At 51.6% G+C, this 20,947-nt stretch overlaps 1 protein-coding gene across 1 annotated transcript; it reads left to right on the top strand.

The window, feature by feature from the left end:
- Window positions 1-9,581: 9,581 nt before the first annotated feature.
- On the top strand, window positions 9,582-13,650 carry Hsc70-3 (heat shock protein 70 cognate 3). The gene is made up of 3 exons (XM_003743429.2): window positions 9,582-9,662; window positions 10,880-12,381; window positions 12,881-13,650. Exons 2-3 carry the CDS (start codon window positions 10,888-10,890, stop codon window positions 13,358-13,360), a joined length of 1,974 nt encoding a protein of 657 aa, XP_003743477.1. The 5' UTR covers window positions 9,582-9,662; window positions 10,880-10,887; the 3' UTR covers window positions 13,361-13,650.
- Window positions 13,651-20,947: the final 7,297 nt, after the last annotated feature.

Raw genomic sequence — 20,947 nt, 5'->3', positions numbered from 1 at the left:
CGGAACCGATTTTCAATTCGGATAGCCGGGCGTAACGCGGATGGAGCAGCCGGCTGTCCGAATCGGGAGGCTTGGAAGGAGTTTCCCTCGATGATGTGGCGGCGAAACGACAGCGATTAGTGTCGGCTCTATCGCGTGGACGAATGGACGTGTCATGAGATTCACGAATATTTGCTTGAATAGTTTAGCTCGCAGATTATGGTCAGTGGCCGGCGGCGATGGCACTCCGCCTCCATCACAATCGCAGCTGATTGAATTCTTCTCGTGGCTTCGCCCTAGACACTATTCAAGGCCGCGTTTTCTCCCTTTGTCAAGCTGTGGCTTTCTTCGGGGGTCTCTCAAACCGTTCCCTTGAGCGATTCGGGTCGTAGCTCGATCGTCTAAATATAAATCTTCATCGTCATTTATTCATTCATCTATTTTTGAAAGTCCCGAGAGCTCCTGGCCAAAATCACGCATCCTTATCCGCCTGAGCTAAGGATTGAAAATTGAGAGGACGACGTCTAATCCACAGGCTCCGAATAATTCATGGAATTCCCTCCGATCGAATAAACACATTTCCTGGCTTTCCTGGTTCCCTTTGTCTTCCACCGTGTTCTACCGGGAACATTCCGATGGCGTGGACGTGACTCGGCAACGATGTTCTTGACGAGTGGCTGTTCCGTCTCCCGCAAAAATTCCTAAATGCTCTAAAGTGACCTAGTTATGCCGAATCGTTGCGGATGCCACAGAGACCGACATCGGCGCGGTCTGATTTTATAATTCCAGTGACGAATGCTTCTAATGAGTTCCGTGACAGAAGACGTCTTCATCGTAGGGGAGTCGATCTCATTGCTCTGAAAACGTCTGGATCGGGAACTCTTTCGCGTGCCGCCGTCGATTCGAAATTCCATAGCCGCCATCGGCGTCCAGGTAGCACACCAACGACTTTGCGAGTGCGCTCCGTGAGTTTAACCTGGATCTCATTTCAGCTTCAGCTACAGGTTTTTAGGCCATCGGCGAAAATCAGTGCAGTGACCTGCTCGAACAACATGCGGAGACCATAACTCCTTAGCAAGCGATTCGCTCATAGCTATTTCAAGCGCGGTACACGGCTCAAAAACCGCAGTATGTTCAGGTGGTTTGATTGGCTCGGATGCTTCCTAAACGACCACTTGACAAACACACTGAATGGCACGCGACGCTCCCGGAAGCGTAGAGTTTTTATAGGCTTACGCAAGCTATCAGGTGTAGTGCTCTCACCCAACGATGCATTCTTCGAACCTAAAAACTGGAGTCGACTCCGACCGAGTCCTGCGCATGGACCTGCGCTGATGGCATTGGCCAAGTGCGATGTTGGCAGATGACCACCGTTAGAAGGTCCGTTGGTCAGAACGATGGCTCCATAAAAAGAGACCGTCTTCAACCAGACGAGGGTGACATTGGACCGAAGGCGAATAAAGCGAGGGCGCTGATTGTCGCTGAAAATTTTCATGTAGCGCTCAATCAGCACGACCTGACGATATCTTCGTGCGATTACTATTATTATAGCCGCGGGTGCTCCCGCCACAGATTCAACGAAAGCGGCGCAGCTTAGGTCCTGCCGCCATCTGTTCGTTTGACTTTCGCTTGTCGGCGTTAGTTCAAGTCGACTTATCCGAGTCAGGGCCAGTCAGGCTCCACAGAATTCCGCACTGTTGCCACTAATGTTGTTCTGCACCCAGGCCTAATTTAGACTGTGTTTGTTGCTTTTTTTCATTCACGAGTCGTGACGACAAAGGGCAACAACAGCAGCAGCGACAAACCGAACAAACGAGCGCAGTCGGGAAGAGAAACAAAAGATGCAAATGGTCTCTTTATTTTTCACGGCGAATTTACGCCATACGAAACTCATACGCTCCGTTTTCTGGTGGAACGCCTTCGATAAGCTTTCAGAGGAATTCCGCCGCGCAACCAAATTGGATGCTCTATGAGAGTCTAGGTATGTGTCGTTCCTCTGAGGAGCCCCTCCTGAGCAGAGTCACCGGAAGTCCTCCCGTCGATACGTCGAAACACTTCTCGTGCGTCAAGTTCCTCTTGGAATTTTTCGCAGACCCGAGCTTCAATCGTAAGCCGTTCGATCAGGACTCCTATCCAGAACAAATAATAGTCTAGGTAATCTGAGGATCCGACGGACTAAGCCATAGAAGCCAAAGCGAGAGCGCGTGGTTGATATTCTACGCAAGAATGCCATTGGGACAAATGGATTGCATCTCGACTCCTTCAAGCCGAGCGGAATTTCCGGGGATCTGAACTCCATCCGAGTTTCTCCGAATAGACCCAACGTTCGTGACCCCCGGGCCGGTGGAATGAAAATCGGCATTAGTGATGCTCCAAGCATCTTTTACCATAGCAGGAGCCATCCTATCCTCGTATCTTGCAAACGTCATGACGGCTTATCCTGGTGTTCGGGTGGATTAGTGAGATCCTCTCATCTCTGAGAAACCCTTGAAAATTCTAGCACTCAAGTTATCAATTCACCAGCACGGCACGAAGGCTCGCCGGATACTGAGTCGTGGGTCTTGACTTGATTTCATAAGCAGATTCTGACAAAAAGGAGCCCCAGAACTCACAGCTCGGAATCGTTCATGAAGATAAGCTCCTCTCCGATTCCGACAGGAATATAATGGAGGACGCGCAAATGAATTCGTGTAGATTACAGATGCGAAATACGGTAACCGCTTTCTCATCGCTCAGAATCGCCGTATTGCCCCTCACACCCGAGCCCGGCTGGGAATTCGACACGATCGGAGGCTCGCCGTGCTGAGGGTACTCGTGAATCTCTGGGGAAATTCCGCCGCAAATCCCATGATCCTCCAAGCTTCAGTGGCTGTGCCAGGCGACAATGCGATGCTTTGAAAAACTTATAGGGAACGCGCTGCCTAGCCATAAGGTCAGGACCCGGCGGAAACGATTTGCGGAAGCTTAATGGATCTACACGCTCTCAGCAACTGATTCCGACTGCACGGGATCCATAGTATGGACCGAACACGGGACCAACTCTCTGATTCCATGATATGCGGTCCGTTATTTTTCATAACCGACTTTGCTGCGTTGCACTGGAACTCAACCAGTGGCCCGAGACCTCGGAGCACAAAGGACCGGATGTTCGGAAGCGTTTCACCCACAAACGGACGGACCAGCTCGCTCGCCCGCTAGCCAGCCGCCTGCGAAGAGGCGAAAACTCGCGATCCGTCCTAAGCGCAGCTCGAAGTGTATCGAGTTGGGAAACACGATTTTTCCCGATTTCGTCCGAAAATTGCTGTGGGAGACCCGGAGTCGTCCATGCATGTTCGCAAGGGTGGCCCGAAGCTTCGAGAAAGCAACGCTGGCTTTGGTCGCTGCACCCGCGGGTCAGAAATTCTCCATTAGGCGATCTGTTGCAAGCTACAAGACACGCGTATTGCACAAAGACAAAAATCGTGGAGAGATCCCAAGTTCAACTTGTTCGCTCCTATCCGCGGAAAAACTCTAATCGAACCATTTCCACGAGCATATATTCGTCTATTTGTGGGAACGCTGCACGGTCCGACGACTCGTCGATAAATTCATTGATCGGACTTCGGCCCGCGTCAAGAGATCATCCTTTTGTTCGGATTTTGTTTGTTTTAGGCTTCGCTCTGCAGATCACGATTTGATGTCACGGCGCGCACTTAGCCCTGTTTCACTAATGTGGAAATTCGAAAAAACAGGAATGTAGAAGTGTCCAAGCGTTGATTGGTTAAAAATCTTTCACGCTTATAATGCCCATGAATTCCATCGTAATTAGTGGAGGGGAAACCACGGGGGGGGGGTATGAAGGGAGGAGGTGAGAGATAAGCCGTTGGAGCTCCCGAGAAAAAAAACCTCGAGGGACGGGTTCTTTCATGTCTCGAGACGGGTCATATTTACCGCGCGGGATAAACCGCGGAGCGCCGACAAGAGGGTGGAGTTCCGTCCGTCAGCGTTGAGGTAAGCTTGCTTGCTTTCTCGTTGGTTATGCTTAGAAGAAGATGGGACGTTTTCGTGACCACGATGATCACACGTAGGCTGCAGCAATCGTCCAAGTGAGGGACAAATGGACAGCGCCTGATTGGCTGAATTCTTGCTCACGTGGCTCCCGAAGATGATCAAAGTACTGGATGTCGGACCGTGTCGTAATTTGGCATCTACCGTTACATTCACGTTTCCCACGCACAAGGCTCGAGCTTAACTTGACTTGCCTATCTCGTCCGCAACAAAGCTCCCTTGAACTCTGCTCCCTCAACTCCCTATCATCACTCGGGGGTCTCTCGATCCCGAGACTCTGAATCCGTGCTCGGACCCGAGTTTCGCCGTTAATTTCCAAGGCGAGATCAAAATTCCGTCATGAAAGTACCTGGGGCGTCCATCGTTGTATTCTACTGGGTGTCATCATGTATCGTGACGTGCTTATAAAGCTTTCGAGACGCCAAGGAGTCATCCGGACGGACATGAAAAAAAGGAGGAGACATGAAACGCAAAACTTCCCCGAGATGGGATCGAGCGCCTGTACGTTCCGCGCATCGCTTTGTTGAAGCCACGGATGCCCGAAATCGTTCCAACGGTCGGATGTCGCATTTGTAATTCCATCTTTCTACATGGTGCCGACCGGGCTCGTATTGATGTTGGTCTTCAATTTTCTTCGTTTGCACGGGAGGCCGTCATTAGCTCGCGATGTCACAACCCTCGAATTTCGCGATTCCCCTACGTGTCATTACTAGTTGTCTCTCGTTCAGCTGGCTGGCGGGCTGTGGGTCAGCCGACCAATCCGCCAAATTGTTCCTCGGTTTTGTTTATGCCAACGAACCGAACGGAATGGGATACATACGGATAAATTCGCTCAATCAAGGAAGCAGACGATGCGCTAAGGGATTAACGTCTGACGTGAGCTCGCGCCCACGCACGGCGAGCGCGGAGACAGATCAAGTTCCCCCCAGCTCATAACCAGTCTGGAGCTTGTCCATGGTTCTCACCTTGCCGCGAAGGTATGAAGTCTTGCCTCCTCCGGTCATAGAAGCTCACCGAGGACACTATTCACGCACACCACTCCAGCAGCAGCCACCTGCAGTCCTTCCGGATGGTGGCTGCCCGAGTCTGGTCGGAATCGCTTAACTACCAGGGGATCAACTGTTCGCAACGAACACACGGACGGGCTCGGTGGAGCAAGCGATCCATCCAGCCTGCTTGCCTCCGACTGGTGTCAGCTATACAGTCTCCGCGTACGCCGCTGCTGTATTCTTTCTCGACTAGCAGCACCAACAAAACAACCCCCGGATGGAGAGCGGCGCCATTTTTCGAATCCTCGCCGACAGATCAGGGGCTTCCGTTTCGCCCGCGCGTTGACGCCACTATCGGACGAAGGGATTACGCGAATTGTGAGCTCAAATTTGATTGGGATCTGGTTCCGGTCAAGCTCTCGCAGCCGCGGGGATTGTGTGGAGTCGACGGCGCAGCTTGCTCGCTCGACGAACGGAAATTCGGTGCGATGAGCGCGCATTGTCAACGATGCTTTCCAGTGCCCTCTCCATTATAATCACAATAAACACCGAAACACGCATTCACGTTCATGGACGCCCGGAGGAATATTTCGAGCGCTCAGAGGTCTGAGCTTGAGTCATCCTTCGGCCGGCCCTCATTTTTTCCCGCCAAGGATTTCACAAAGGGATAAGGCCGGGGCTGTTGGGAGGCTTTCGCGACGAGTATATGTTAGGTAGGTATTCTGGTCTCGGGTCGGATTGGCATCGAACGCTTGAAGAGATCGATCGAGATCGGGACTGATGACCAACTTCGCTCGCAGTTCGCGATCGGGTGTCAGAAATTATGCAGTTTCCAAAAGAGGAGGAGCAACCCCAAATGTCAGCAGGCTGGAGGCTAGCGAGGGCTCCCCAACGGAATTTCAATGAGGATCGTTCATGGGCGATTTGATCAGTTTCCGAACGAATGAACCAAATTCTACCGAGAGATTCTGGTGCATCAGAGTCTTTCCGGAGCATTTCAGAGGGGGGAGCATGAAATCCACAGCGAACTCCTCTACGAAGAGTGGTCGAACCGTGGGGGAAATTGATTTCTAATCGCTGAATACGAGCGGCAGCGACTATGCTCCACGATATGAGGATAATCATGGTTCTCGAAGAACGCGGCGGTGACCCTGTCCCACGATGACCCTCCGTCAGCTCTCGAGAAGCGGCTGCAGAGCTGTGCAAAAGGGCTACATGAGTAATACTCACGGGGGCTGAACGCGTGAATACACTGATTCTTCAACTTTCGATCGGAAACGCCCGGAGATGATCTCAAATGGTGAATCTGAGGCGCAAAGAGGAAAGAGCGGAGAACATGCTGTGATCCTTGAGCTTCACACATCACATACCATCGATCAGATGCCCGGAAGCCCAGATTTCCTCTTTCTCTCGGAAAATATATCGACGAGCTCATAAGTGTGCCCCAGATAACATTCTGAGAGACAGGTAACATTCTGTGGATCGACCTCAAGAAATAATATCGATACCGGTCCCCGACCGGGCGAACGAGAGCTGAGCTTCGATGACTTTCCGATACAGCTTCACGTCGGAGCGCGCTCCTCACGCATTGGCACACGCTCTGCGAGCCAAAGCCGGAATCTTTCAGAGCGAGATCGAGGATGCACATGTGCCTCCGACCGGTACTTGATTTCCAGTTTCTACAATTCTTGGACTTTTCGTCATTAGACCGGAAAGCGGGGGAAGATTACAGGTACAAGTTACCGTCGGTTTTTCGGGAAAGCGCAGAGAGTCTAAAATCAATTCCATTGTCGGCCGCGGTTAGGGTCATTCCATCGTCCATTTATATATGCCGGGGATTCTCGGGGATTCGCGGCAAAACGATCCTGGGAGCATTCGCCTCCGACTTTGCGGAAGGATGAGGCTCAAGTCGATTCTCCGAGGACACTCCCAAAGCTTTGGAGGTACCCCGATGAAACATCCTAGCATGAGAATTTCTACTTGACAGGTGGGGATGAGGAATGAGTTCCCAGCGCACTTTGCCGCCGGTAGAGGAACAGAGCAACCTCATTCCTGGTTCACACAGTTCCCGTATCACTTTTCACTATTAACGCCCGTCGCGGCGGCCCGCCGGGCATCCCTAAACGTTCTCGCGGTGACGGATTGAGCGCTCTCGACAACGAACAATAGCCAAATATCATTCATAGTAGAGGGGAGGACACACTTCTCTGTATATCCGATCTGAGTCCACGATGAGGGGCTCTACAGGCTGGTACATGATGTTCGAGAACCTCGTCCTTACAGCCGGGCGTCCAGGGTCAGCGAATCGATAGATACTGAAATCCCCGAATCTTCGCGGAGGGCGGGGAATTTCTCACAAAGACCGGGACGGGGAAATCACCCCGAAGAGATGCGCGTCACGGGTTGAAGCTCTCGATTGAAACTCTGTCAGCCTGGAAGCTGGCTGATGCAATCTGGTCCGATGTTGACCTCACATTGGATCAGGGTAGTCTATCTTTGAATCGATTTCTCTTATTTCGAGTTTCCGTACAAAGCTGTTCCGCGACATCATTGTGAATCCCACCCTCAGAAACATATCGTTCGCGGTTCGGGAGTCATTCCAGCTTCAAGTCGACACGACAGAGTGATGCGGAATAGCCTCGAATTGATCGGAGCGCGTACGATCGGATTAGAGCCTCTCACAGAACCCAGTGCCGAGCCCCATCCGCTCAGGCTTGGCCTCGCTGTTGAATTTGAGTCCAGTCATGTCGTCCGACCTTGAGGAGGTGAAATTATCGAGAGCAGTAGCGTACCGGAGGGGGGGGGCGGGGTGTGCGGACCGCACCGGGCGCCATCGTTTCCCGGGCGCTCCTTCCTACCATAGTTTTGTGCCCGCAAGATTCGTAATCGTCAAGCTGTATATGAGGTTGTTCCGCCGCGCTCCATCGCTGCTAATGTCTGATGCAAGCGGTGACTTTTCTGTGGATTCGTGTTCCACAAACTTGCACTGTAACCTCAACCATCGGCGCACGTTCACAAGCGCAGCCTCAAACAATCATCGGGAGCATTCGACTCGCGTACCTAGATGTGAACTCGTATCCGTGGAAGATGGCTCTGTCGCCGAAAATTGAGTGGCGCACAGAACAGAAGGAAGAAGAGGTTTGGGGACCATGATGATTTTGTCGATCGATAGATCATGCTCAATCATCATGCTCTCTTCGGTAGAAAACCGCGAGCCATGCAGGATTCGACAGGTGAATGCCCGCGAGTGATCTCGGATGAAGACAGTCCAGAAGGTGGTACTTATGAAATCGCCCCCCCGCAGCATGCTACATCGAGCGATAACTGCTGCCAGGAAGAGCAAGCCTAGACCTCAGGTCCTTAGATAAGTGGGGGCGCCTTTCTTAAGAATCGCCCAAGGCGCCATTCACCCTAGGAGCGACAATGATCGAGAGGAATCGAATTGCCTCTCCAGTGGAGTGCAGGATAGATATGACATATGACATTCAGGTGAATAAATGGAATCCACGTTGCTTATTCTCGGAACGAAGTCGGAAGCTTTCACTCATTCATGCTGCCAGAACGAGCGAGGACGCTCCTGGATGAGAGGACCACTATTCGGGAAGGACGCGTGAGCCTTCTCAAAAAGTCGGCCAGGTGGTATAGGACCTTTTGGCAGTCACATGTAAGATAGCGGGTGATCTCGGCAGCTTTGATGAATCAAGCTCTCTGATGAACGCGCTTCGTGATCCAAATATCCCCTCTGCGTTCGAATTTCCCATCCTCAAGTCATCCCCATCAAACGTCGAGATGTGCCTGAAATGTTCACGAGGATCTGGGATCTAGAGCGATGGATTATCGCGGGGCTCGGGAGAATTCTTGAATTCTCTAGAGTTCTGTCTGCCATTGAAAAGTCGTCGATTGGGCTCGATCTTATGCCATGCGTGATGGCTCCTAATGGTTTTAATTCCTGGCGATACGTCCGTGTCTGCCTCAAGACAGAGATCTCCGACTACACTCCTAAGGGAATTCTCCGTTCACCGTGCTCCGTACACCAGCTGAATTCGGAACATCTGCGAATCGACTCGCGTGTCTGATGTCTGACGAAACGTTACATCTCTGATTACTGTCGACCCAGAGAGCTTTCTCTCTCGTACACTCCGACGGAGCAGCTGTCAAGATCATGCTCGGATTGCACAATGTCAGTGATGCCATGACTTTTCGCAAGTGTCGAATATCGTATTCGTCGCAAAGTTCCGAGCTCCAAATCATACCGCTTCGTCTAAAACTCTGACTCCTTAGGTGCTGGGACCGAACGCAATCGGTGCTTGAAAAAAAACATCCCTCTCACGGGACGCGATCGGCCTCGTTAGACACGTCAATCTTTTCTTGTCAGCGAAATATCCGATGCCGGCTCCGAACGAAGCACAGCGCGCGGTTCCTCTCGCGCAATGTTCTCGATAATTCCCGAAAAGTCGCGCGTGTCAAAAAAGACCTCCCCGTCAGCTGCGCCAATGACGTCATTCGGCTTCCCGACCAATCAGATTCGTCCACGAAAGCCGGCCGAAGAGCTATCGAGTTGTCCGCTTCATAGTGCATCACTATATCTGTTCACGGTCGCGAGCATCTCAAGAAGTCTGGTTTTTCAGAGAGTTCAGCTATCATCAGGTGAGTTTTCTGTGATTTCCTCTCTGTGGCTCGCTCAGTGTTTCCCTTTTCGCTCATGAGCGCTGGGATTTCAGCGAACTCTTCGCGATTCCCCGTACTTACTTCCCTCGTGGAGCTGCTTCGACCGGCTGTCGAGGATGAGTTGTAACTTCGTCCAGGATGGGAAATTTGGTTATCGGAGAGGTACCTCGGACTCTCTCGCGAGCTCCCTCTCGACCCTCTTTGGGATCCGCGTACCCCAGATGCAAACAGCTTGGAGCTTGCGCGAGATCGGGGTGCCGGTGCCTGACGCTTAGCGTGAGCTGTCATCGCGGAGCGCAGCTGACGCCCTAGCCTGACGACTTTCTCACAAATGTGGGAGAGGCATGGGTGTTAGCCTGAGATTATGTGGCGATATGGGGTTCGTCCAATCCCGACCTTCTGGGAAATTCGAGAGGCAACGTGGACTAAGGCAGCCAGCCCCATTATGTGACGTGTACTTGGGTCGCTGCCCTCTCCTCTACCGTCGCTTATAACGGTGGGCTGCGGGAGCCTTCATCATTTCCCAACGAATCCTCACGGAGACACAGCTGAAAAGTTCTTCGACTCAGCATCCAATCGAATCGTAGCTGTCAGTTGTGAGCTTTGGTATTTAGTGTGAAATTGTGAACTCTAATCCGAGTGAGAGACAACTCCAGGAATCTTCCAGAACGAATCGGTCTATCTTGGTTATTGTTAAATAATCGACTCTGGTGTCCACGGTGAGTGAACCGGTTTCTGAAATTCACGTGGCGCTGACGTGGACCTACCAGCCCACTGCATAAGATTCGAGGTTGGAACCGTGATCGAATATCACTGAGCCGTTACCCGGTACGGGAAGCGATCAGGTTCGCGTTTCGGGCTCCGTGGGAGAACGCCTCGCTTATGCTGACGTAGCATTGTGATCCAATTTTCTGTTCACGCCTACAGATGTCACCGATTGACGAACAATGGACTTGATGATCGTTGATCGTTCTAATTATTGCTCATCAATCCTTATTCGTCCAACTTGGTTTCGGACGTGCAGACCTCGTGAAGTCTCCTAATCTGCTCCCTTGACCTGCGGGAGATATGTTCCCTGTCAGCGATATTCCCCGGCCATTCTGAAATTAAATTCTGGAAGATGGAAGTGTTTGCTCTCTCGTTCAGCTCCGCCTCGAATTCGGACCCCATGCTCAAAGTCGGCTTTCGAATTTCAGGTAACAACATGAAGTTGTCGTTGTTGTTGATGGCCCTGTTGGTGGGCCTGGCCACGGCCAAGAAAGACGATGCGAAAGACAAAGAAAGTGTCGGAACAGTCATTGGTATCGATCTCGGCACCACGTACTCGTGCGTTGGTGTTTTCAAGAATGGACGAGTGGAAATTATTGCCAACGACCAAGGAAACCGAATCACGCCGTCATACGTTGCCTTCACCGCTGAAGGAGAACGGCTAATCGGGGATGCTGCCAAGAATCAGCTCACCACCAACCCCGAGAACACTGTGTTCGATGCCAAACGTCTGATTGGACGAGAGTGGTCAGAGAAATCAGTTCAGGACGACATCAAGTACTTCCCCTTCAAAGTTATTGAGAAGAACAAGAAGCCGCACATCAAAGTCAGCACCGGCCAAGGAGACAAGGTATTCGCGCCCGAAGAGATCTCCGCCATGGTTCTCACGAAAATGAAGGAAACCGCCGAGACCTACCTCGGGAAGCCCGTAACGCACGCCGTCGTCACCGTGCCGGCTTACTTCAACGATGCCCAACGTCAGGCCACCAAGGACGCCGGAACCATCGCCGGATTGAATGTCATGAGAATCATCAACGAGCCTACGGCGGCCGCCATCGCGTACGGTCTCGACAAGAAGGACGGAGAGAAGAACATCCTCGTGTTCGATCTCGGAGGCGGAACCTTCGACGTGTCGCTACTCACGATCGACAATGGCGTGTTCGAAGTCGTGTCGACCAACGGAGACACCCATCTTGGAGGTGAAGATTTCGATCAACGAGTCATGGAGCACTTCATGAAGCTGTACAAAAAGAAGTCCGGAAAGGACATCCGTAAGGACAACCGTGCTGTACAGAAACTCCGACGTGAGGTCGAGAAGGCCAAGCGAACCCTGTCCACGGCTCATCAGGCCAGAATTGAAATCGACTCGTTCTTCGACAGCGACGACTTCTCCGAGACCCTAACCCGAGCCAAGTTCGAGGAACTGAACATGGATCTCTTCCGTAGCACACTGAAACCCGTGCAGAAAGTCCTCGAGGACGCCGATCTCCAGAAGAAGGACATCGACGAGATCGTTCTGGTCGGAGGCTCCACTCGTATCCCTAAGGTCCAACAACTCGTCAAGGAATTCTTCAACGGCAAAGAGCCCACCCGAGGAATAAATCCCGACGAGGCCGTCGCCTTCGGAGCCGCTGTCCAAGCCGGAGTTCTCGGCGGAGAAGAGGACACTGGGGATCTCGTGCTGCTCGACGTGAACCCTCTCACCATGGGTATCGAGACCGTCGGAGGCGTCATGACCAAACTGATTCCGCGAAACACCGTCATCCCCACCAAGAAGAGTCAGGTGTTCTCAACCGCGTCCGATGATCAACACACCGTCACCATCCAGGTCTTCGAAGGAGAACGTCCCCTGACCAAGGACAACCATCAACTCGGAAAGTTCGATCTCACTGGAATTCCTCCTGCACCTCGTGGTGTCCCTCAAATCGAGGTAAGTCCCTCTCGATTATGATATTCCTCGAATTGATTTGGCGCTCACCATCATCATCATCATTATTATTTTAGTTCGAATATCGTCTTAATTATTGTACCGGCGAACTCGCCTTTCGCGATGCCCGGCCGGTCCACGAGCTTCGCTCACACCGTCGATACCGTTCTCCCTGAAGTTGCTGGTCATTGACTGCGGTGGATCATGCACTAGTTGCTCCATTGTTGTCACATTGCTTTCTTGGAAGCACTGGGTCGTTCTTGGTCGCTGATGCGGATACGGAACTTGTTTGAGAATTCGTTTTTAGCCGACTTGCCGCTTCTCGACTCCGTTCGCAGTGCCGCATGCGTCCCCATGAATCGATTCCCTAGGGACGCGCGTCAGGGAATACACTGCTGTCAGATAATAGGACGCCGAGAGGGATTATCGGGGAAGAATTTTCCTTGTCCGCTACGACTGTGAATGAATGTTCTCTCTAAATAAAGGTCGTCTGCCTCCACAGGTAACTTTCGAGATCGATGTCAACGGCATCCTCAAGGTTTCCGCCGAAGATAAGGGCACCGGCAACAAGGAGAAGATCACCATCACGAACGACCACAACCGTCTCACCCCCGACGACATCGAGAAAATGATCAAGGACGCTGAGAAATTCGCCGACGAGGACAAACGTGTCAAGGAGAAGGTCGAGGCCAAGAACGAACTCGAGTCGTACGCGTACTCACTCAAGACCCAGCTGGGTGACAAGGAGAAGCTCGGAGGCAAACTCAGCGATGACGACAAGAAATCCGTCGAAGAAGCCGTCGAGAAAGCGATCAAGTGGCTCGACAGCAACGCCGACGCTGAAGTCGATGAACTGAAAGCACAGAAGAAAGAACTCGAATCGGTCGTCCATCCGATCGTTTCTAAGATCTACCAGGGAGCCGGAGGCCCTGGACCCGAAGCCGGTGACGCGGGAGACGATTCGGCCAAGGACGAGCTGTAAAGCACCTTAGGATTTAAGTTAGAAATAAAACTGTAAAACATTTTTTCAGAAACGAGTTCGAACGATCGCGAGAGTGGTGGGTAAAATTTCCAACTCCTCCTGGGAGTCGGCCGGGTTAATTTATTATGAGTAGGCCTTCGGATGTTACACGGAGAAAGAAGAAAACGCGAGGATGAAGCTTTCAATCAACAAACATGAGAAATTCCTTTGGTCAAGAATAATACCAGGCTGGTCTCCTCTGTATATAAACCTTGTAATAAATAAGATAATGAATCTACACACTTTTCCATCTGAATATTCTGGTCGTCATTGCGTTAGCTGGCGCTGCATACCGTGCTGTATACTAATTAGCTATAGACGTGCAGCATTCAGGGATATTCTGGTAGGAGACGGCTGCGGATCGTCTGGCGATCCCCCGGGAGCGTCCTGCGGGATGCATTCTGCTGAACACAGCTTCCAGTTCTCGCCCGGAGGTCGGCCGACAGCTCAATGCTAGGCCACCAAGAAAGAGATTATCGAGGAAGGAGAGTAGGTCTATATTCTTGGAATTTCGCTGTGGATGGGGGTAGGACGGCAACCAGGCGAAAATGGAAAAAATATTTGAATGCTCCACCGAAAATCAATCAGACACGTGGAAGAAATGGGAGGAACGGGAACCAGGCGAAAAATGGGAAAAATATTCGAATGCTCCACCGAAAATCAATCAGACACGTGGAAAAGAACAGCGGCTGCATTCTTAAGAAGCCTTTCATGTCGAGTTTGTCGACCGTTGTGCCGTAGCCTAAGTACGCTATAGCTAATTCGCTCCTGTTCTTGAGAATTGCTCGGAAGGCGCTCACATCGTCGATTCCGTTGGTCCGGTTTGGACTTTACTTCGCTTCCTCCTGTGCATAACCGCTTCGAGATCGAATCTGCCCCTCGTGAGCATACTGTGCTCTATAAACTCTATAACTCGAGCTAGAATTCGGCTGTTCTGAACCAACCCAAGTCTGCTTGCTTGGTGTTGCGGCCTTTGGCGAGCGACAAGCGTATGGCTCGAAGGAGACCAACCTCCCTCGGCGAATCTCCGGGAGACGGTCGGATGGACGTCAAAGGTTTTCTGGTTCCCGCAATGGCCACGGAGACAGTAGTCACGAAGACGAGACACCAAACGAGCGGCTCAAAGGCTTGCAGCAGTCCCGCAAGGCCGACGGGAGCGTATGGGATGTAGGAATGGCATTGATCGGCTTCCATCTCTATGACACCCCATCGGGGAGCTTGCTTAGATAGCTCAGGCTCTTCATTCGGATCTACTCGCTGTATTACTTGGATCATTCATGCATGGCTCATGAATGGGAGACCCTACTTTCATTCTGATTGAGGCGCCGTGGATGAAGACCGGTAGCGTTCTTGATAATTTTCCCGGGAAAAGCGAATCGTTCATCGCGCTGTAGCTGAGGGATACTACCTACGACCAATTATTTATTATGTCTCTCTTTAGTTGAGAGCTGGAGTATGAAGATGAGAAGTTTTCCGAGGCGAGGGAACGACTCTGGATTTCCAGAGGCTCCGGGGCTCGCAGTCACGGTGACGGCGAAGCCGGAGATCTGCAGTGATCCGGCTCAATCGAGAACGTCGGTGAAGTTTCGGGCAAGATCCACCTCGGGCATCGCCGCAGACTCGGGAAAGGTATGAAGCGCAGCATAGCTCACAGAACCCTGCGCTCATCGCGGTGAAGAAACAGAAGATGAATAGCGGTTGGAACTTCCAGAAGTTTTTCATTTCAAGTTTGTCGACCGTTGTACCGTAGCCTAGGTATTCCACGGTCAATTTGCTCTTGTTTTTGAGAATGGCATGAAGAGCGAAAAAGTCGCCGAATCCCTTGATGGTGTCCTGGCGTAAATTTTCCCTCCTTCTCCACATCACCGCTTCCAGTTCGAATCTTCCTCGCGTCAGCACACCGTGCTGTATAGCTCGGTCTAAAATTTGGCTGTTCTGAAGCAATCCCAAGGATATTTGCTGGAAGTTGCGGTTTTTATGGGGCAAGAATCTTAAGGCTTGAAGAAACCCAACCTCCCTCGGTGATTCTCCGGTAAAGGGTAGGAACGGCGTCAAGGGTTTGCTGATTGTCGCGACCGAGTCAGGAGGGGCTCGACATACGGGCATATATGACAATATTTTCTCTACTCGATCGCTGCTCGCGCAAGACGGGCTCCAATCACAGACGTGCACATAGCCTGGGGATTTGTACTTGCGCGAAGGATCCAAGAACGCGGATATGAAGACGTTCGAGTTCAGGGTCCCGATCAAGTAAGTGAATGAGAGCCCAACACACCCAATGAGAACATTGGCGTAACTCTTCGGAGCGAAATCAATTTCTCGGGCTGTGATGCAACTTAACACCATGTGACAAGAAATCGCCACTTTCGATTTCCGTGTCATTGCACCCCAAGCAATGGCCACGAAGACAGTGGTCACGAAGACGAGACACCAAACGAGCGGCTCGAAGGCTTTCAGCAGTCCCGCAAGGCCAACGGGAGCATATGGGATGAAGGAATAGCATTGATCGGCCTCCACCTCCATGACACCCCATCGGAAGGCTTGCTTAGATAGCTCAGGCTCTTCATTCGGATCTACTCGCTGCACCGTGAATGATGCTCGGACGATCGAAGAGTTGCATAGCAAGCTGAAATACACATTCATAGTATATCTCTCCAGCTTACCCCGGACCTCGCTACGGACGTCCTCCACGTAGCATCGAGAAGCAGTCGAATCACACGCAGTCATTGATGCCGGATATCTCTCGACAAATAAATTATCGTAGTTCTTCCAGCAGTGAGAAGGAAGAACCAACTGATTTTCGATCCACATCGCTTTTCGAACCTGCGGGGCGACGCCTTCGCTGGCCTTCGCTCGATCATCGCCTGATATGATCAGGAGCAGTAGTTTATGACGAATGTTTTGCTCGAGATCCGAGTTAAAGGTGACTTGAGTGAAGCCAAATGCTTCTCTAGAAATTAGGACGATGACCCTTAAAGGTGCTGCTAAGACGTCCAAGAACTCATCCTGATGAATCGACCGATTGTTCCTCACTAGATCGTCAATCTCTCGGCGATCCGTTCTTCGAATTCTGAAAGACAATAGACTAGATCTAGTGCTCAGGCTACCAGCCGCTAGCACGCTCGTGAGATCCAAAATGAGGAGAGATTCGGGCTTGACGCCATACTGCGAAGCGAGTCTTTCAGCGGCGGCTGCGAGTTCCGTTGGATTTATCGTCGAGAATCGCTTCGGCTGGAGACGCGTCCTAGCGTCTTCGAATCGAGCAAGTTTCCGTTGGGCCTGTTCCACTCCCCGATGCGCATTTGCGAGTTTTTCTCTTGTTTTGCGTCCAGCGTCCGTTCTGGCTGAGATACAGCCGAACGAATATAGCAATACAGCCACCTTGATCACTACATTCGAGTTCATGATTGCGGGAGCTTGCGGGGCAGAGGTGAAAGTCCTCCGTGGACCTACTCACTCTATACCAGCACGTTTCCCGACGACGGTCCTCATGGATGTGAGACGTTTTGTGCCGATCCGTGCCCGGGGAGTAAGGAGAGATCGAGGATGATATCTTATCTTCCCTTGAATATATTCTGCCTCTTCGGGAACATTAGACGAGTCGACTGCAGGAGCCAGTCCGCTTGTGAAATATTCGCGAGCTGTCCGCGGCTCGATATGCAAGGTCCCTCATTCCAGGCTAGCTGGTGTCCTGATGATAACCGGACGTGCATCATCCCATCAATCGACCTCTCTCAGGAAAGCTTTCAAATATAGCCCCCAACAGGTCGTTAGGCTCTTCCCATGACTGCAGCCGGAAGGTTTCAATATTTTCGATCAGCCCATAGCTTCGATCATTCACCCCTGTGCCCGTCGAGCGAATCGAAGGAGATCGCTTCCGTCCGGTAGAGTTGGTTCCTAGAGTCGACTTTCGAGCGGCATGAGTTATCTACGAGATTTTCTCTCGCCACAACGTCGCGTCGCGTTCTCAATGAGCAGCTTGAAACTCTGAGGGCGAAAGCGACAGTACCGTGTTTGAGCTGACACCGACCGAGCGATGCGGAGTCAGATACGACCGACTCTGATGTTGCCTCTCCTGTTGGGAACTGATATGGACTCTCAAAATTACGACGTAGTCATCAAATTCCTCAAATTATGATTGTAAAAACTGTAAAAATCATGAGTTTGATTATAATTATGATCATAATCATAAGTTTGATAACAATTATGATCATAATCATGAGTTCGATTATAATTATGATCATAATCCTAAGCTTGATTATTATCGTGATAATAATCCTAAGTTTGATTATGATCATGATCATTATGCTTAATCAATCGGTGCTCGTCGAAAGCATCTGATTGCATGATCTGCCGTGGAATTGTATTCCCCCGAAAGAACAACTCGACGGAGTCTGGAACGAGTCTTTTTCCGTTTGCTGTTCCTGCTCTTTATTGCAAACCGAGATGCGAACGGAACATCACATAAAACGGATTAACATGTACAACGGAACAGCATATACGGATGGCACATTGTGTAGTGAACAAGCAGGAACAGGTTGCTCGTAGGGGGTCGAGCTTGGTCGCGTGGGGAAGCTGAGAGCGAGCTCTAGCTCCTGGACCCCCCGCACATGTGTTCCCGGCCGATTCAAGCGCTAGAGATCAATGCGCTGATAATGCTTGAAGACATTCCAATCTAATACTATGGCCCGCATGAAATCCAATGCGGAGATTCCGTTCCTAGGGGACAAGAAAAAAGAAGTCTGGTGCCAATTGACGAATCGACTTCATTTTGTGTCGGAGTCAAACGCCGGGTCTCTCTCTAGAAGCTCCAACACATCTTCGTCACATTCATTATCATCCCTTGCCAGCAGTTCTCCGTGGCTGGAAATTAGCGGATCGGACGAGGGAAGTCAAGGTCTCGGTTGGGAGAAAAGTAGCAGCTTGCGAGAAAAAGGTTCCCCGTGAGGCGGATCCAAGTCATGCCCCTAGCCGATTCACTCTTCACTATCTTGAATGCTCGATTTCTCCTTGTCTTGACACCCTATCGCTGTGTCAGCTGTCGGATCTCAGATCCAGCCTTCATCTCCTTGTACTCTACTCTGCGATATCTTACGGTTTGCTTCACTAATTATACCAGTAGCGTAGGAAGGCGGGGGCGACGGGGGGGGGGCGGACCGCCCCGGGCGGCACTTCCTACGGAGCTTTTAGGGGTGGCATTTCGGGGTTTTGCATCAAAAAAAACGGAGTGTTTTCGAGGAAAAATAGGGGGGTTTCCTCTTGTTCACCTTCTCAGGGTTCGATCTGGGCTCCTTGAGCGTCCTTCTGGCGGTCTTTGGTTTTCGGCGCCGCGAAACTCGTTCCCTGTTCGGGAGTCTACTGGATTGCGAGCACTTTCGGGACTGCTGGCGTCTTCGGCGTTTCCATGGGATATCTGTTCCTTCCTGAGAAGGCTCCGCATGCTTTCTTTGTGCTTTCTCGAGCAGGAAGGCAAGTTCTTTTTCTACTGCTCTCTCTAGCTTATCCGTGGAGCAGATATCCAGCTTCTCACTTTGTGGGGCGTGGTTCGCCCGCAGTCGGCTTCTCCGCCCGTTTCCCCGGGTTCTGGCTCGTCCGAACCCTCTTTCTGTCTCTGAGTCCTGCTCGGCGGGAGGCCCGGCGGTACGGGGTTCGCCATCCCGAGGTTCTCTTCTCGGTGGTTCGCCGTCCACTCTCGGAGCCCCGGAATTCGAATCTACGCGGCACTAGAGAAACGCGGCCGGCTGTCGCTATCACTCATAAGCAGAAAATCGAACAATAGTGTGACGCCCATCCTAATAATTCCCGCAACCCCGCAGTGGATCGACCGGTCGGGTCGTTCGCGAACCCTCACTATTGAAGACTAGCGGCCTTTCGAACGGCGACATTTGGAACCAGTAGCGTGACCGGGTGAAACGCTGCTAGTAGTGCCGGACTATATCTCTATGAAAGGCTGCTCGGTGTAAGAATGAAGAGTCTTTGCCATCGACCTTCGTTGTGAAGCTATCATCCGGCTAAGGCTTGCGACGCTAAGGTTCGAACGGAGAGTTCCTTTTTCCCTTCGGGAAACGGGAGAGGAACTGTGTTTTGAAGGTTCTCCAGTCAACATGGGGTTCGATTTCGGCGGCGAAGCAAGTCTTCCTGCATTTGTCCATGCCGCGATACGCTAGGCGGAGGACCTTTTGTTCCGTCCAGCCATTGACAGTTGCGTCCTTCCCTAGTCGCTGGATACATCTTTTTGGCTGCTCTTGATTCAAATGCGGTAGGTCGCTTACGGGGATCAAGTTGCCCAACAGGGTAGCTAAGCTTTCCACTGTAACCACGCTCGGTCCGGCTGTCGGCCCCCCCCAAGAATCTTCGGCGCTGATATTATACCATTGGCCGCGAGACGGCGTCATCATTCCGGGCTCTTGGCCCCCTGAGAATATGATGACCCCTCCGCCGCTCCCTCGCCTCCCAGGTGAGAAAGCTGGATCCGCCCCTGGTCAACTGAGTAGACTCTCAATCCCTAGACCGAGCAGCTTTCTTCAGAGATATAGTCTGGCACCCCTAGCACCGCTTCAATATGCACCCTGGAAATCTATAATCTACTACGGTTACGACCACTCTCTTCGAGATTCCTGGGAGAGATTTATATGATACTAGTATGATATTCCCTGATATTCCGGAAAACCCACCCCTCCATTTCTTAGGACAAAAATTCGTCCCAGAGTCGGGATTGCTGGAGCCTAAGCGGCTGCGTCGATCTCCACACCTGAGTTGCATAGAGCGCTCGCGTGGTTCTCCGGAGAGCCCCGGCCACGTTCCGGACTGGACAACGTTTCTGGTACTTGCAAGTCCATTGAGTTCGGGATGTCCTCACCTCGAAAGGAACAGGTCTGCTCGGAACGTGGTGGTCCTGGGGTGGATTTCCGCCAGAGCGACTCCGGATCGCCAGAGGGTCCGGAGCTCGGGGCTGCGGCGAAGCCGGAGATGATCAGTTATCTAGCTCAATCGAGGACATCGGCAGCGTTTCGGGCGAGATCCACGTCGGGCATCGCCGCAGACCGGGAAAGGTTTGAAGTGCAGCATAGCTCACAGAACCCTACGCTCATCGCGATGAAAAAACAGAAGATGAAGAGCGATTGGAACTTCAAGTAGTTTTTCATTTCAAGTTTGTCGACCGTTGTACCGTAGTCTAAGTATTTCATGGCCAATTTGCTCTTGTTTTTGAGAATGGCATGAAGAGCGAAGAAGTCGCTGAGTCCCTTGATGGTGTCCTGGCGTAAATTTCCCCTCCTTCTCCACATCACCGCTTCCAAGACGAATCTGCCCTGCGTCAGCACACCGTGCTGTATAGCTCGGTTAAGAATTCGGCTGTTCTGAAGCAATGCCAAGGATATTTGCTGGTTGTTGCGGTTTTTATGGAATGGGAAGTTAGAGGCTTGAAGGAGCCCAACCTCCCTCGGTGATTCTCCGAGTAAGGGTCGAAACGGCGTCAAAGGTTTGCTGATTCTCGCAAGCGAGTTAGGAGGGGCTCGACATACGGGCATATATGACAATATTTTCTCT

The sequence above is a fragment of the Galendromus occidentalis genome, unplaced genomic scaffold (assembly GCF_000255335.2).
Source record: "Galendromus occidentalis unplaced genomic scaffold, Mocc_1.1 scf7180000077446, whole genome shotgun sequence".
In the NCBI taxonomy this organism is placed as follows: domain Eukaryota; kingdom Metazoa; phylum Arthropoda; class Arachnida; order Mesostigmata; family Phytoseiidae; genus Galendromus; species Galendromus occidentalis.
Note: the sequence above shows the minus strand (reverse complement) of the source record. Positions and strands in the feature narration are given on the sequence as shown.

Excerpts from the sequence above, each read along its gene's own strand:
- Hsc70-3 (XM_003743429.2), top strand. The coding sequence starts at position 10,888 with ATGAAGTTGTCGTTGTTGTTGATGGCCCTGTTGGTGGGCCTGGCCACG. Across the intron at positions 12,382-12,880 it reads GTGGTGTCCCTCAAATCGAG|GTAACTTTCGAGATCGATGT; the intron begins GTAAGTCCCTCT and ends CTGCCTCCACAG.